Source organism: Macadamia integrifolia, unplaced genomic scaffold (assembly GCF_013358625.1).
Source record: "Macadamia integrifolia cultivar HAES 741 unplaced genomic scaffold, SCU_Mint_v3 scaffold1186, whole genome shotgun sequence".
Taxonomy (NCBI): Eukaryota; Viridiplantae; Streptophyta; class Magnoliopsida; order Proteales; family Proteaceae; genus Macadamia; species Macadamia integrifolia.
Window position 1 is genome coordinate 38,907 of NW_024868113.1, and position 16,185 is coordinate 55,091.

Genomic DNA, 16,185 nt, shown 5'->3' on the forward strand with positions numbered 1-16,185 from the left:
GAATCGACCTTCAATTTCCACATGGTGAAGACTCTTCTTCCACCACGATATTGTTGACTTGTCTCATTCATGCTTAAATTTCTAAGTCAAGACTCGAGAAAAAATGGCCAATTTCTCTTAAAGAAAAAAGCCAATTACAAATCATTTCACATGTCAATTATTTATTTTTGAATCACACACAGTCGATGTGAGACTATCTCAATACTCCTCCTAACGTGTAGGTCTTTTAAGGCTCCATCTTCATGGTTGAGTAAAGAGTCCATCATCGATACAGACCCAACGTACCCGCTCTAATACCATGTTAAGACTTCCATCTTAAAACTAATTAGTTTGAAGTGGGGTGACTTCTTGTGACTCTTATACATGATTGTCGAGTCATCCACAGTCAATATGAGACTATCTCAATACTCTCTCTCTCTCTCTCTCTCAATTCTATTTCATTTTTTATTATTCCATTTCTTATTAAATCTCTCACAATTTCTTTTATTTTTATCTTTTTATTACTAATATTTTATTGTTTTCTTAATATTTATTGGTATCGAATTGATATTGATAATGACCGATACTTAAAACCATTGAGCATAATTAAAAAAAAAAAAAATGATAAATCGTGTCAGAAAAACAGAGGGTGGATTGAGAGGAGGAGAGAGAAAAAATAAAGGAAAAGATAGTTGGTCAAAAAAATAAATGCGTCAACCTCTTAGGTTCCTCCTAGGCGTACGAGAATTGAAACCATCTGGACTCTCCATATATATATATATATATATATATCAGTGTTGACCACCCACAACTAGCAGCAATTGCAATGATGCCAACGAAGGGAGAGAATAAAAAATCAGAATAAATCAATCCTAAATCAAATATGTAACTAGAACTTGGAAGTGATAAATTTCTACATAATGCATCAAAATCTCCCTTCTGCAATAATTGTTCTTGGGATCACGCCAAATTTACATGAAGAGTTCATGGATCCACCTCAGATTATAAGGATCTGGAACTGATACCAAAACCCCATAGACATTTTCTATTTCTCTAGAATTAATTTTTTTTGTAACATCAAAATTGCAAAAGAAAAGGGAGAGGATGATGAAAAATCTAATTATGAAATCCATTCACTTCCAGTAAATAAAGGTATTCGTTCAGACCCCGACCTCTGCAAATCTCCATGGAGAATAGAAGATCAACTTATGATAATAACATCAGAGATAGAAAACCCACATCAGAATACCCATGCATTAAAGGATAAAAATCCTCTGTTTTTCTCATCCATGTTTTTCCTTGTTTTGCTACCTGCAGAACACGACACGTGGACAACTTTAAGACCAACGGTCAAGATTGGGTGAGGATTATTACATCCGGTGCGTTGGTCTTCCGTACCTATTGATCTCCTACGATTCTGACGCTTCCCAGGCTGAAGAACTGAATCCTGATACTTCGAAGGCACAACCATCATTTCACCCTTTTTCGCCTTTTTGGCTTTGTAGTTACTCCAATTGCCTCCTGATTCATCTCCTCTTCCACTTCGACTTCTTCTTGTTCCCCAATTTCACTTATATCAAAGGGCTTTTGAGGCTTTGGTGCACAACGATGAGGCTCAACCACAACATCTCAACAAAATTCCTCTCGCACAACAAGTTACGTGCAATAAAGCTTAAAATAAAGGGGGGGGAAAAAAACAGAGAGAACTGATGAAAAATCCTTGAGAATGAGAAGAAATCTCCATTTATTCAAAAAATGTTCATCCACTGCTAAAATCTCAGTGTACAACTACTATAGAGACCATTTCAAGAAAATCTCCATTCGATCTCCAACTAAGAACTTGATGTCATGACAAAATCTAAAACGGTAACCACAACAACAAATGGGAAAAGCATATCAGATAAGTGAAGAAGAAGAAGATACCGTTAGGGTTTGAGGAGAAGTCGGCAAAAAGGGTTAATTGTTTAAGCTCCCTCAGCTCACAGATTCTGTTCCATGAAGCTCCCCTCAGAGGTTTTCTCTCATTGCTCTCTAGGTCAAGGATGAAAGGTCGAGGATGTAGTCGAGTTCATCGCGGCCTTCCAGAATAAGTTTTATCCCCAATTTTTCAGAACGTGGGAATGAACCAATATACCCATTCTAAAATAAGTCTCGTTCTCCACTACATTCCAGTTCTCATGAATGAGAATTCATACCAAATAGTACTTTTTTCATCCCAGAATGCATTACGAGCCTAGAACGTGTTCCAAGAACACATAACAAACACATCCTTAGTCTAAATTTTGACCTAGCAACATAACCTCATCTAGAGTTGTAAAGAGATGATCGATGTTGTAAGTCCCAGGTTCAATTCCCCATCTGTGCATTTGCAATTTAAGTGGAGACTGTAGGTGGATTGCTACGCTAGTCTCCCTGAGAATTAGTCGAGGTTTGCGTAAGCTAACTCGGGCACCTTAGTTACCAAAAAAAAAAGCAAGATAAGATGATCGATGTTGCATATACAAACATTCAACTAAATACAATATCTAGAACTAGATTGGGCATAATAGCAAAGAAAAATAATGTTGATTAGAGGTTGACGAAACAAATTGACGGTGTCATTTGTTCATAAATACACTTTCCAAAGTGTAAAACAAAGAAAAATAAAACACTCTTGTTTAGATGAGCTCAGATCCTCAAGAATGCATGTTCCAGGGATGGTCCCCGCATACCACATTCATCGGAAGGGAAAAACATCAAATAGGTATTTTGTTAATTCTACCTTTTGAACATCATTGATCAAAATATCCTTTGATTTTTTTTACTCATTCAACATCCTAAAAAGGATTTCCAAAAGATTTTTGTCCATTTAGAGTTTTAAAAGAAGAACAGGAAGAAATAAAGAGGAAAAAAAATAATAATTTTCACAATTGATGTTTAGCTGAAACCTATATTATGTTGAAAACAATAGGGAAACATTTTGATTCATGACCTAGGCTTTAGTTTTTATTCCGCTAAAAGGTCACTTGTATTAAAAATAGAAAAAATAGAATACAGAAGAAAATAAAACAAATCAGACATTAAACATCTTCCTCACCAGCCTAACTCCCACCTTCGGCATTGCCATTAGCAAGGTAGAGACCAGAGAGCACTAGAACCATATAAAACATAAAACCAGCAGGGCTAAACAAATCACAATCTTGCTTTACCTTGAGCGTCTATTTGAAGATATTCTTGCATCATGTTTTTCCAAGAGATAGGGTTGAATGTTGCTTATGATTTCGTAGCCGACTTTTCAAGGACGTCAACAATGGGATTAGCTTCGCGATAACAGTAAGTTATTCACCATTCAATTCATTGAAAGTAATCATGGAGGGCTGTCCATTGTTGTAAAACAAACCAAGCTAAACCTTTTGATGCCATAATTACCACATCGACTGAATCACACTCCACCCAAACCTTCATTAGATTCATGTTTTTAGCTTGTTGAAGACACATAAGTAATGCCTGAAACTCATCAACAAAATTCGTTGTAACACCTAGATGCACACTAAGAAGATATCACTCTTGAGTTACAGTCTCTGAAGAACCAAGGAATATAATATTAAGAACACAAAAAACCTGAAAAAGACTACAATGATTGACTAATGTTCCATTTAATTGCAGTTGGTTTCCAAATTTCTATGATTAAAAGCATAATTAACTCAAATAGAAGAAAAATAATCAGCTTCATCAGCAAGTACAACAAACTCAATTTTTGAAGGAAATGATGATTTACAACTCATATCTCTTACCATAATTCATCTTCTTCGGTGAGTTCCAACTCCAAGATAAATGTTACTGATCAGATTTAGCTCTTTGATCACATCATTTATGTCCATTCGATCCCATGGTGATTCAGCTGAGCAGGCAACTCCAATTCTAATGACTGAATTAAGGCACTCTTGCATTCTATCTATCATGCATCTTCGACTTCCAATGACATTGGTTATAGTTGTTGATGAATCTTCTTCTTCTTCTTCCATGGGGAGAAGTGATAGATCAACTACAGCCATTGCTCCATCATGCAAAGCCATCTCAGCCCAATAGTGAAGACTAAAGTTATCTTTGAACATTTCATGAGTAGGCCTTTTCCCTGTGAACATCTCTAACAAGAGAATCCCATAACTGTAGATATCACTATGTCTTGAAATATCAGCACCTGCACCATACTCTGCAATTTTTGCATCTTCGGTTAGTACTTTTATAGCTAGTGAGAGTAGGAGAAAATTCTACTGGTCTCAATTGGAAGATTAATATGACATGGAAAGCATGTTTTTCGTACTCGGTTTAACTCAAGGGTTAAATTAAATATAATCATCGCAGAAAATCCCATAGAGAATTATTTAGGTCTGGAGTTTTGAATTATGTAAGGAAACCACAGTTTATAGCCTACGTAATTCAAAGTATGATTTGATGGAAGATGCAGTCAAACTTTGGCGTAGAAATAAAGAGACTCCAAAAAAGCAGCTAAACATACATACGTTCTTAGAATTTTATTCCTTATCGCTTTTCAATTGTTTGAGATAATTAACTCAATTTTCTTTAGGAAAAGGGGCTATAGATATCGCAAAATGTATATGAAAATAGTAATAATTATACCTCAAGGTTTTATGGTGGAGTATGCAAGAAAAATATTAGATTCATCATATTATGGTAAGCTTAGTCACAACTTTCGAAAGAAAATGAAAGAAAAAAATATATATATACTAGATCAATAAAAGAGGTACTTTACCTGTGCAATATATCCAATAGATCCCTTTATTCCAATCGAGCTTGTGTGATTTTGAGATCTACTTGTGACTTTTGAAAGAATTTTTGATATCCCGAAATCACCCAAATGTGCAGTCCAGTCATCATCGAGAAGAATATTGCTTGGCTTTATATCACAATGAATAATTTGCGTATGACAATGGTGGTGAAGATAATCCAATGCTGTTGCAATATCAATGGCAATATTCAATCTTTGAACAAGGTTTAAATGCCTATGTTCATCTTGTATGCTATTTGCATTTGGATGTAACCTCTTTTCTAAATTCCCAAGGGGCATAAACTCATATACTAAAGCCTTAAAATCATTGCCTTCAAAATCTATACTTGAGCAAGATGTTAAGATTTTTACAAGATTACGATGCCGAATGTTTTTAAGGGATTCACATTCAACCATGAAACTCTTGGAAGCACCTCTTTGTTTGATGTTGAGAACCTTTACCGCAACAATAGTTTCCTCATGATTGAGAACTCCTTTATACACAGAACCAAAACTTCCCACTCCAATCAAATTTGCAGAAGAAAATCCTTCGGTTGCTTTAAGGAGTTGGGCGTAAGAGATCTTAAAATGACTACCCTCAATCAATGATAAAGTGGATTACTTTCTTTTCTTTTCTCCTCCGGTAGATAATGAAAAAAATTATCATAATAATCAAACATAAAGAGCCTCCACAACCACATATGATGACTATCAGCTTGAAAACATGAGACTTGCCATTTTCTCTTATCTTTTGAGTTTGGCAAGCTGGCAAATGAAGTTCTGGTATACCTCCACAAAGCCTATTGTTTCCAATGACTGAAATTGCACTGAAATTTCCAAAGACTCCATCTACTGATACCTCACCCTCTAAGTGATTGAATGATAAATTTAAGTTCTGTAATAACTTAAATGTACCCAAATATTTTGGGATAAAACCAGAGAAGTTGTTGTTTGAAAGATCTAAATTTTGAAGACCTCTTAGAGAACTCAAGGACAATGGTATAGATCCTTGAAATAAGTTACCCTCCATAAAAAGGTGCTCTAGGCTTGTACAAGCACCAAGGGTGCTAGGGATTTCCCTAGATAACATGTTCTCAGAAACATCTAGCATTTCAACATTTTTCAGTTGACCCACTTCCAAAGGTAGAGAACCAAAGAAAGAATTTCTACTCAAGTGTAGCTCTACTAACATGGAAAGATCAAATAACTCTCCAGGGATGATACCATTGAAATTATTACTAGAAAGGTCCAAGCCTAACAAAGATTTGCATTTTCCAAGACTTGAAGGTATTTTTCCTTGCAAACGATTTGCACCTAAATAGAGCACAATTGATAGTGTCAAGTTTCCAAGAGAAGAAGGGATTGGGCCTACGAATTTGTTCCCATGTAAATCGGTCATGTAAAGCATTTTAAGTCTCCCAATTGAAGTCGGAATACTTCCTTCAAGTAAGTTATCAGATAGGTCCAATTCTTGTAAGCTCACAAGGCTCCCCATCCCCACTGGGATGTCTCCAAATATTTGATTATTTCCCAATAGGAGCATTGTCATTTGGGTTGACAAGTTTGCTATGGAGTTGGGTAACATGCCGCCAAACCGATTATCTTGAAACTCCAAATCCATTAAACTAGTACAGTTGGTCAATGTGTTGACAAAATTTAGGTCATCGGCCCCTCCACTTCCCAAATAATTTTTTCTCAATTGAAGCTTACTGAGTTTGGAAAGGCCTCCAAAATGAAGAGCCACTTTCCCAGTAAAATTGTTTTCTCCCATAATAAGTAAATCAAGTTTTGACAAATTGGATACAGAAATTGGGATCAGTCCAAATTGGGATCAGTCCATGTCACTGATTTTCAAAAACTGAAAGCCGCCATAGATTAGGAAAATATAAGCCCAAATTTGGTGGAAAACTCCCTTGAAGTTGATTAATTTCGACACTAAAAGCACCAAGTAAGGAAAGATTATATACACTGGGAGGTATAGTACCAAACAACTTATTACCTCCAAGCCCAAGAAAGATTAATCTGGTCAATTGGCCAAGGGCATCTGGAATACTTCCACTTAAATCATTGGATGCTCCGGAAATAGTGTCAAGGGATGAAAGATTCCCAAAGGAATGTGGAATTTGATCAGTTAATCTGTTGAAATGGAATGAAAGAAATTGAAGCTTTGACAAGGTGCCAAATTCTTCTGGAATTTTCCCCACAATATTATTGTAAGCAAAACGGAGTTGTATAAGGTTGGAGCATTGTGATATGTTGGGTGGGATTTCCCCTTCAAATGAATTGTTGAATAGTATTAAATAACGAAGCCTGGACAGAAAGCTTACTTCATGAGGGATTTCACCATGGAAGCTATTGTCGAAGAGAGAAATCTCTCGAAGGAAACTGAGGTTTCCTATTTCTGGAGCCAAGGATCCTACCAATCCACTGGATGATAAATGCAAGGCTCTGACCCTGTTTGGATGTAGGCGACCACCACATATAACGCCTGACCACTCGCAATAGGGGACAGACTCATTCCAAGAGCTCACAACATGGAAGGGATCGTTGGATATGCGACCCTTGAAGGCCAATAAGGCTAGCCTGTCTGCTCCATTTGATCCTCCTGGTTGTGAATCAGCCAAGCTCATGCAGTTGCTGCACCAAAGAAGAAGAAGAAGAAGAAGAAGAAGAAAAATGGAGAAAAGCACCAAAGTAAAACCCATCGATAAAATGTGAAATTTGAGTTGTAGCCAAATGAATGGAGCTATATTTTTAATGCAGTGTCTGGGTTATATATATATATATATATATGGTATCAGAGCCACGGTGGTTGTGGATTCAGTTTACTTTTTTACAGATTTCTTTTCTTTTGTGTAATCCTTTTATTTCTTAAGTTTTTCGACACGATATATGCCTTTGGACTCTTGGGAGGAGTGGCAGAAGAGTGTAAGACCACGTTTGTGCCCAAGTTATGTTGGAAATACCATCTTAAAACTTAGATCTAGGAGGTTACCCCTAGTTTAAGATATCTCAAATTATGAATCGTCTACCCTGCTCCATGTCGATGAGATCGGCAAGTGAGGCGAGCACAAGTTCTAATGTGCTCAATTACGATGAACAAACCACAAGAATAGACTGACAACTCTAAAACTGGAATATACCAAAAATCTCAAGAAATGACATCTATGATCGAGACTGGTTTGGCCTCGAGACTATCAAAACCATAGAACAAACCATCAATTTCACCCCTCAAACACAAGAAATCCAACTTTTTGATCCAAATACCTTACAAGAATTATACAAAGATCACAAATTTAATTATGTCCATATTGGTTTAGTCCAAGTGGCCATCAAACCACTCCACCGAGAAGGTCTTAACACTTCTATGTTGTTAGCCCTTCGAGACCAACGTTTCATTGAATTCAATGATTCTCTTATGAGAGCCATTGAGACTAGCCTCTGTTATGGACCCATCCATTTTAATGTTTATCCAAATATGTCCATAGCCCTTGAGGACCCAAACATTTTACATTCACTCAAACTCAACCTCAAAACCCATGGATACAAACTAATGCATGGAACCATCCCAATTTCCATCATCCACCGCATCAAATATAAAGCCATGAAATCAGTTCAACCCCGTGCCCGTAGGACCTCACCTAAGGGACAAACCCTTTACCTTGAAACTGATTGTATTCAAGGTCAAATAGTCTACCCAAAACTTTGTCAGTGGAAAGATATCACTTTCCCTGAGGAATGGCAGCTGCAAACGACTGTAATTCCCCCTCAAATCTCTAACACTAGCATCCGTTCTATCTCTCAGGATTCTGACGGACTAGTTTCCATTCGGTTTAACCGACAAATACCCTCGCCTGCTTACCAAAGTAGTACCAGAAGATCATGTTCTGATGCATCGACTTCTTCTGACATAGGCAAATGGTTTTTCCAAACTAGGACCCCACCTGTCCCTAACCTTGCTGGAGTACAAACCAATCAAAATATTGCCCAGGGAACTTACGAAACTACATTCCCTGAGTCTACCTCATCTGAGGTTCCTGATCAACAATCGCCCACACATTCCCAAGGTTGCTGCTCCGCCTCCTCGTGATCCTAAGAATCCTGGAGTTTACATGAGTCAAACTACCACAAATTACCAAATTGATAAACCTCTACTCATAGCTGATTTTGAGTCACCCAAAAACAAACAAAAACGTGACTGGTTCTTACAAACTTTCAACCTTGAACAACAAGTACAAATCCGAAAAAACTGGTATGATTTTATGACGGATCTTAAAACAAATGTTTTCTTTTTTACATATTTTGATATTTATGCCCAGAATAATAATATCCACTATCCCTGGCATAATCGGGTATGTACCCAAACGGCTTCCCACAAATCTTGGACCCTATGTGCAGGTCCAACTACCACTGTTATCCACCCTCCAGTGGAAAGTATCAAACATAACTATAAAAATAATTAAATAACTGCCTCCCCGTTCAAAGTTGCTGATAAAGATGACCCAAACAGAAGACAAATTGAACAATTAAACTTCACAAACTTAAGTCTCCAAACCATAGGAAATCAACTATCCAGAGTTGAGAACTTAGTCCAACCTAAACCAATAGCCTCTTCGTCTATGACACCGGCTTCGGTTCCAACTTCTGTTCCTTTATTCAAACCTTATAATATCCCCCAAAAACAACAATTCGCTCTTAACAAATCATTTGTATTAGACCAAATCAATCAACGTCTTACTATTCTGAATGCTGCTGAAGCACATTTAGAAACAAATGATCCACAAACACCAGTCCAAAACCAACCCTTAGCTGAACCTTCGGCTGAATCAAACAACAGAGGTGTTCGCACCATTATAGGATGTTCTTCGGACTCTTCCTCGAGTTCTGAAGAAGAAGACTTTCCCCAAATTAACCAAATTGGTCAAAGTTCAACCCAACATCCGGTCTTCTCTAACCTCCAAATTGAAGCTAGAGGAACTGCTCCTCAGGCTTCATACCAAAGTGGTATCATCTATGAATGGAACATAGATGGTCTATCTGAACATAATCTCATGAACAAACTTCAAGAAATGACCATGGTTAGCAACGCACATCGTATCAAAAATACACCTGATAATGCTGTGGCTACCTTGCTTCTTTCTAGCTTTACTGGCCAACTCAAAGGTTGGTGGGATTATATCCTGACCGATGTCCAAAAAACTGAAATTTTAATGGCTGTCCAAATAACGCCCGAAGGAACCCCCCTTCTTGATGGTGAAGGTATTTCTATTGAGGATGCTGTAAATACCCTTATTTTCAGCATTGCTAATTACTTTCTAGGAAACCCTTCTCGTCTCAAAGATAGAACAGCCGAACAATTGTCAAATCTTCAATGTAAGAAATTACATGATTTCAAATGGTACAAAGACACCTTCTTGACCAATGTCTTAACCAGACCTGACGCAAACCTTCCCTGCTGGAAAGAAAAATTCCTTACAGGATTACCAACTTTATTTTCTGAAAAAATCAAACAACACCTTAGGAAAAAAAATGATGGGATCATTCCCTATGATCAAATGTCCTATGGCCAAATCATTAGTCTAATCCATGAAGAGGGCCTCGTCCTTTGTACTGATATTAGATTAAAGAAACAAATCCATAAGGAAAACAAATTTTACAAACGGGAATTAGGAGGATTCTGCGAATAGTTTGGTTTTCCTCCCCTTAGACCTCCAACAAAACATAAACACAAGTCTTCTCGCAAATATTATAAAAATTTTCACAAGTCCAAGAAGTATGTGTCTCACAGACCATTCACAACCCCTGAATTTTATCATAAAACTCCTCCAAAACCAAAGTATAACAAATACAGAAAGCCTTTCAAGGCACCTAAAAATTTCAAAGATTCAAAACCTGACAAATCCTCTCAAGGATGTTTCCGATGTGGCAAACCTGGCCATATCACCAAATTTTGTAGAGTCTCAAATAAAATTATATTATATGATATATGTATATATATATATATATACTGAGAATTTGGAGGTGATGGCATTTGAAAGAATATGAACAATCTCGTTTTGGTCAATCCAGCCACTTGGTGACCCACTTCCATTAGCCTATCTTGAGAAACAAATTAATTGATGCCCTAAATATCTTATGCCAGAGTCATCAGTCATCAGTCATAAGTCATCACCGTATGAAATGTGATTCTACTTTTACCGGAGAATGAAAGTCATCAGTCATCACTTTTGTGTTTGAATAGTGGAGAGGATGAACCGTCAAATAGCCCATCACTAATTAGCCATTAGTGTTAGAACAAACAATAAGAAAATATGAAAATAAACACACAATAGATTCGTACAACATAGAAATTTAAAGAGGTTTACACACCGGTGTGGTGTGCTACGTCATTGAGTGAAGAAGAAAATGTTTTACTCTGCAGAAGAGAGATTACACCCAAGCAATGGCAAGAAAACTCACCCTGAAATCCTAACTCGACCCCCCAGATTATAATGACTTTCTCAACAAGACAACAATACATTATATACTCTACATTACGGGTCGACCCATCGGGTTGCAGTCAATCTGGTCGAACTAACCCCTCTGCTTTCATCACAGATCTCAAAAAACTTATCATTCGAGTTGCCACCAAAATATGTCGGAGCGAGTCAATCTTCAAAACCGGTCAAGAATAATTCGAGACAAACTTAAAAATTATAAGTTATTAAAAAACTTTTTTTTATTATTTTAGTTTTTAGTGTGTTCAACTTAAATATATTATAATCTTTTTAATTGAAGTATATTCCCAGAAGTGCACACTCAAAATCGCTTGAAATATAATTAGAGATTTTTCATGCATTGCCACTATTGACTGGTGGATGTAGAATTAAGATATATGGATGACTAGAGACAGAGAACTAATGTACATAGATGACTTTGTAGAAGGTAGTTTAAGGCAAATAGATGATTGATGGATGGATGACTTTGTAATTTGTCAAAATTGTTGTGCTGGAAGATAGTCCCAAGGAAAAACAGAGGAGACTTCACCGTGTAGGATGGGGATGATCTAAAGTCTTAATACACAGAATAGTGAAGAGTGAAGAGAGCTTCTTCCATGTCAATAAAATGATAACCAGAAGAAAATGGGCCATTCAAATACAGGATGGTTGTCAATCAAATGGTGCACTAGCCTAATTAAAATTATACCCATACAGGTGGTTTATTTATTTATTTTTATTTTCTTTATTGAAAACAGCAAAGAGTACTAAACACCCCATGTGAGTACTCAGAAATATCAGTTTAATTGTTTGGTATGCAACTCTTGACATGAATGCATAATCTTAGAATATTTTTTAGTGGTAAGAAATTTTTCGAACAGGTGACCAGAGTAAATCTAGAGAGAGAGAGAGAGAGAGAGAGAGAGAGAGGTCTAATTTTTGAGTGGAAAGGAAAATTTTTGAACAGGTGAAAAAAGTAAATCTTGAGAGCAAGATTCTAAAACTCGGGATTGATATCGGGATCGGCCAAGGCTGATATCGATCTGGTATCAATCTTGGATCAGACTGTATCAGATAGATATATATCATTTTTTTAATTATTTTTTTATTACGTTTTCACCCTTGAACCATGCTTATGTATTGGAATAAAAAAAATTAAGATCAGGAATCAATTAAGGTCGACATCAATCTGATTCAACCGATACTTACCAATCCAATCCGAATTTTAGAACCATGCTTAAAGAGACTGGTCTAATTTGTAAGTGGAAAGGAAGTTTCCCAAAAATAGCACATATACCTACTTCTCTTTATTCTAGATGGTAAGCTCAATAGAAATTAAATTAGACAATGATGCTTTGAAATAAAAACCCATTACTTTTAATTCCAAAACACATTATTGCCCATATACCTACTAGTTCCTTTGATGGAAAAGATCCTCTCCAATCATTGGGATGCGGAGGGAGACATCTGATTGGAAGGATCAGGGTGTGTGCACCTATGTGTTGGGGTATGTGTTCGGGTCTTTCCAACTATTGGATGCCTCATTGAACATCCAACCGGTTCGAGAGGATCTAGATCCTCCTTTAACTGAATCAAATTAGAAATTTAGCAATGCCTATGTTTTTTTGGCTAGAAAGATGATTGTATTAAAAAAAAGAGAAAATACACCAAAAGGTTAAGTTTAGTAATGCCTATGAGTATGTGGTTTTGGAGGTGAAGATTACAAAAGTTTCTTTTTTAAATTTGAAATGAGCATCTTATGCAAATTAAGGTCTTGATAAAGAGGGTCATCATCGTATGAAATGGGGATTACTCTTGCATAGAATTGAGTCCATTAATAATGAAACTGTGACATAAAAGTCAATTCATTTTGTGGACTTACACCGTGACAACAACATTGTGCTACTTGGTGATCCACTTCCATTATTACCATAAGTGCGTGTAGGAAAAGTACAATTATCAAGGGCCACAATCAATGTAATTAGCAAGGGCCATAATCAATGTCTGAGCTCTTTTACTATACATAGTTGATAATGCCCCACTACCATTCCCCTCTACACGCCATCCAAAGGTTTTTTCTTGGTAATTTATGTGTGAGAAAAATGCATGAGAAATGGAGAATTGAATGCCTGATGCATTGTTCTTCAAGTTTCTAAAATTCATATGTTGTTGCTAAAGGGAAAACAAGAACAAACAATATCACATAATGCTCATAGATTTACGAGGTTCGGTCAAGATTGATCCTCGGTGAGATGAGATCCTACTTCATTATCAATGGAGACTAGAGTTACAGCACTCACCCTCACACCTCTCTCAACTTACTTAAATAGAAAGAAACCTCACTACAGATGTAATTTAAGACATCATACCCCCAACATACATAGGTTAATGCTGCTTTGCCACTTTCGTGATCTGCATTTTTGTTGAAAAAGTGAGGATTGTATAGATGTTGTCATGGGAATGATTTTCCAAATAAATGGTCTCATTGTTTGAAGATGAAACCATTACTTCAGATTCCAGCTGTTCATTGCATGTGTATGGTTTCAATTCAGAAGTTAATTAATCTTCCTATTAGGAAAAAAAAAATCTGAAGTTAATCTTGCATCCTGTTAGCTAGAAATATTGACTATTTACTTTGCAATAGTTCTTTCGGATACTGCAACAACCTATTTAGGGTTCACAGAACTCTGAGAATCCATTTTGGTCTATACTTAATCAAATAATTATATGTGTACTACTGTATACAATACTCTTATTTGACTTACATAATCATAAATGTGCACTGTTTGAAACATGCCTCACTGCTTCAAAATTAATCTCCATCCCTGATAAATCTATGGTTTTAAAAATTGGATCAGATTGGTCAGGATAGTCCAGATTGGATTGGATCTGTATTCTCGAAGATCTTATTGATCCACTGCTAACCTATAAAGGTAAAATAGTCTAAAATATCAACTTAAAAAAAAAAAATGGATAAATCTGTCTGATCCAATCTGATCCCAATCAATACCAATTTGATCTGTATTTGCTTTGATTGAAACCGATCCCAAAATTGATCTCGAGTTTAAAACCTGTTAAAAGTAAGTTAAACTGTTAAAGGATTGGGCTTTTTCCGGAAGTGTACTTTCAAAATCACTTATTAATATTTAAGAGATTTGTCATGCATTGCCAGTGTTGAATTACAATATGGATGAGTTTTGTAGAAAATGATTTAATGTCTGCTTTCCTTTTCTACAGTGGATCAATTTCTAAAAAGGAAAGCAGACATTAAATCATTTTCTACAAACTCATCCATACTGTAATTCAACACTGGCAATGCATGACAAATCTCTTTAATATTAATAAGTGATTTTGAAAGTACACTTCTGGAAAAAGCCCAATCCTTTAACTTACTTTTAACCAAGGTTTAAAACTCGAGATCAATCTTGGGATCGGTTTCAATCAAAACAAATACAGATCAAATTGGTATTGATTGGGATCAGATTGGATCTGACGGATTTATCATTTTTTTTTTAGTTGATATTTTAGACTATTTTACCTTTATAGGTTAGCAGTGGATCAATAACATCTTCGCGAATACAGATCCAATCCAATCTGGACCATCCTGACCAATCTGATCCAATTTTTAAAACCATACATTTATCAGGGATGGAGATAAATTTTGAAGTAGTGAAGCTTGTTTTGAACAGTGCACATTTATGATTATGTAAGTCAAATAAGAGTATTGTTTACAATAGTACACATATATAATTATTTGATTAAGTATAGACCAAAATGGATTCTCAGAGTTCTGTAAACCCTAAATAGGTTGTTGCAGTATCCGAAGGAACTATTGCAAAGTAAATAGTCAATATTTCTAGCTAACAGGATGCAAGATTAACTTCAGATTTTTTTTTTCTTCTAATAGGAAGATTAATTAACTTCTGAATTGAAACCATACACATGCAATGAACAGCTGGAATTTGAAGTAATGGTTTCATCTTCAAACAATGAGACCATTTATTTGGAAAATCATTTCCACAACAACATCTATACAATCCTCACTTTTTCAACAAAAATGCAGATCATGAAAGTGGCAAAGCAGTATTAACCTATGTATCTTGGGGGTATGATGTCTTAAATTACATTTGTTGCGAAGTTTCTTTCTATTTAAGTAAATTGAGAGAGGTGTGAGGGTGAGTGTTGTAACTCTAGAATCCATTGATAATGAAGTAGGATCTCATCTCACTAAGGATCACTCTTGGCCGAACCTCGTAAATCTGTGAGCATTATGTGATATTGCTTGTTCTTGTTTTCCCTTTAGCAACAACATATGAGTGTATAAAGTTGAAGAACAATGCATCAGGCATTCAATTCTCCATTTCTCATGCTTTTTTCTCACACATAAATTACCAAGAAAAATAAAGATGAAAAGATTTACAAAGAAAGTTTTGCTCCTTTGAAACAAGCTAAAGAATTAAAGTTCTTTGGATGGCGTGTAGAGGGGAATGGTAGTGGCGCATTATCAACTATGTTTAGTAAGAGAGGTCAGACATTGATTATGGCCGTTGATAATTGTACTTTTCCTACACGCACTTATGGTAATAATGGAAGTGGATCACCAAGTAGCACAACGTTGTTGTCACGGTGTCAGTCCACAAAATGAATTGACTTTTATGTCACAGTTTCATTATTAATGGACTCAATTCTATGCAAGAGTAATCACATTTCATACGACGATGACCCTCTTTCTTAAGACCTTAATTTGCATACTATGCTCATTTCAAATTTAAAAAAGAAACTTTTGTAACCTTTACCTTCAAACCACATACTCATAGGCATTACTAAACTTAACCTTTTGGTGTATTTTCTCTTTTTTTAATACAATCATATTTCTAGCCAAAAAAACATAGGCATTGCTAAATTTCTAATTTGATTCAGTTAAAGGAGGATCTAGATCCTCTCGAACCGGTTGGACGTCCA

The 16,185-nt window shown here is 36.0% G+C and overlaps 2 protein-coding genes across 2 annotated transcripts; both read right to left on the reverse strand.

Moving 5' to 3' along the window:
- Positions 1–3,758: 3,758 nt before the first annotated feature.
- On the reverse strand, positions 3,759–6,368 carry LOC122063057 (probable LRR receptor-like serine/threonine-protein kinase At3g47570). Its single transcript, XM_042626716.1, has 3 exons — positions 5,472–6,368; positions 4,733–5,329; positions 3,759–4,229 (listed from the first exon to the last, which is right to left on the reverse strand). Exons 1-3 carry the CDS (start codon positions 6,366–6,368, stop codon positions 3,759–3,761), a joined length of 1,965 nt encoding a protein of 654 aa, XP_042482650.1.
- A 220-nt stretch (positions 6,369–6,588) lies between these two features.
- On the reverse strand, positions 6,589–7,377 carry LOC122063058 (LRR receptor-like serine/threonine-protein kinase EFR). Its single transcript, XM_042626717.1, has one exon. It carries the CDS (start codon positions 7,375–7,377, stop codon positions 6,589–6,591), a length of 789 nt encoding a protein of 262 aa, XP_042482651.1.
- Between the last annotated feature and the right edge of the window lie 8,808 nt (positions 7,378–16,185).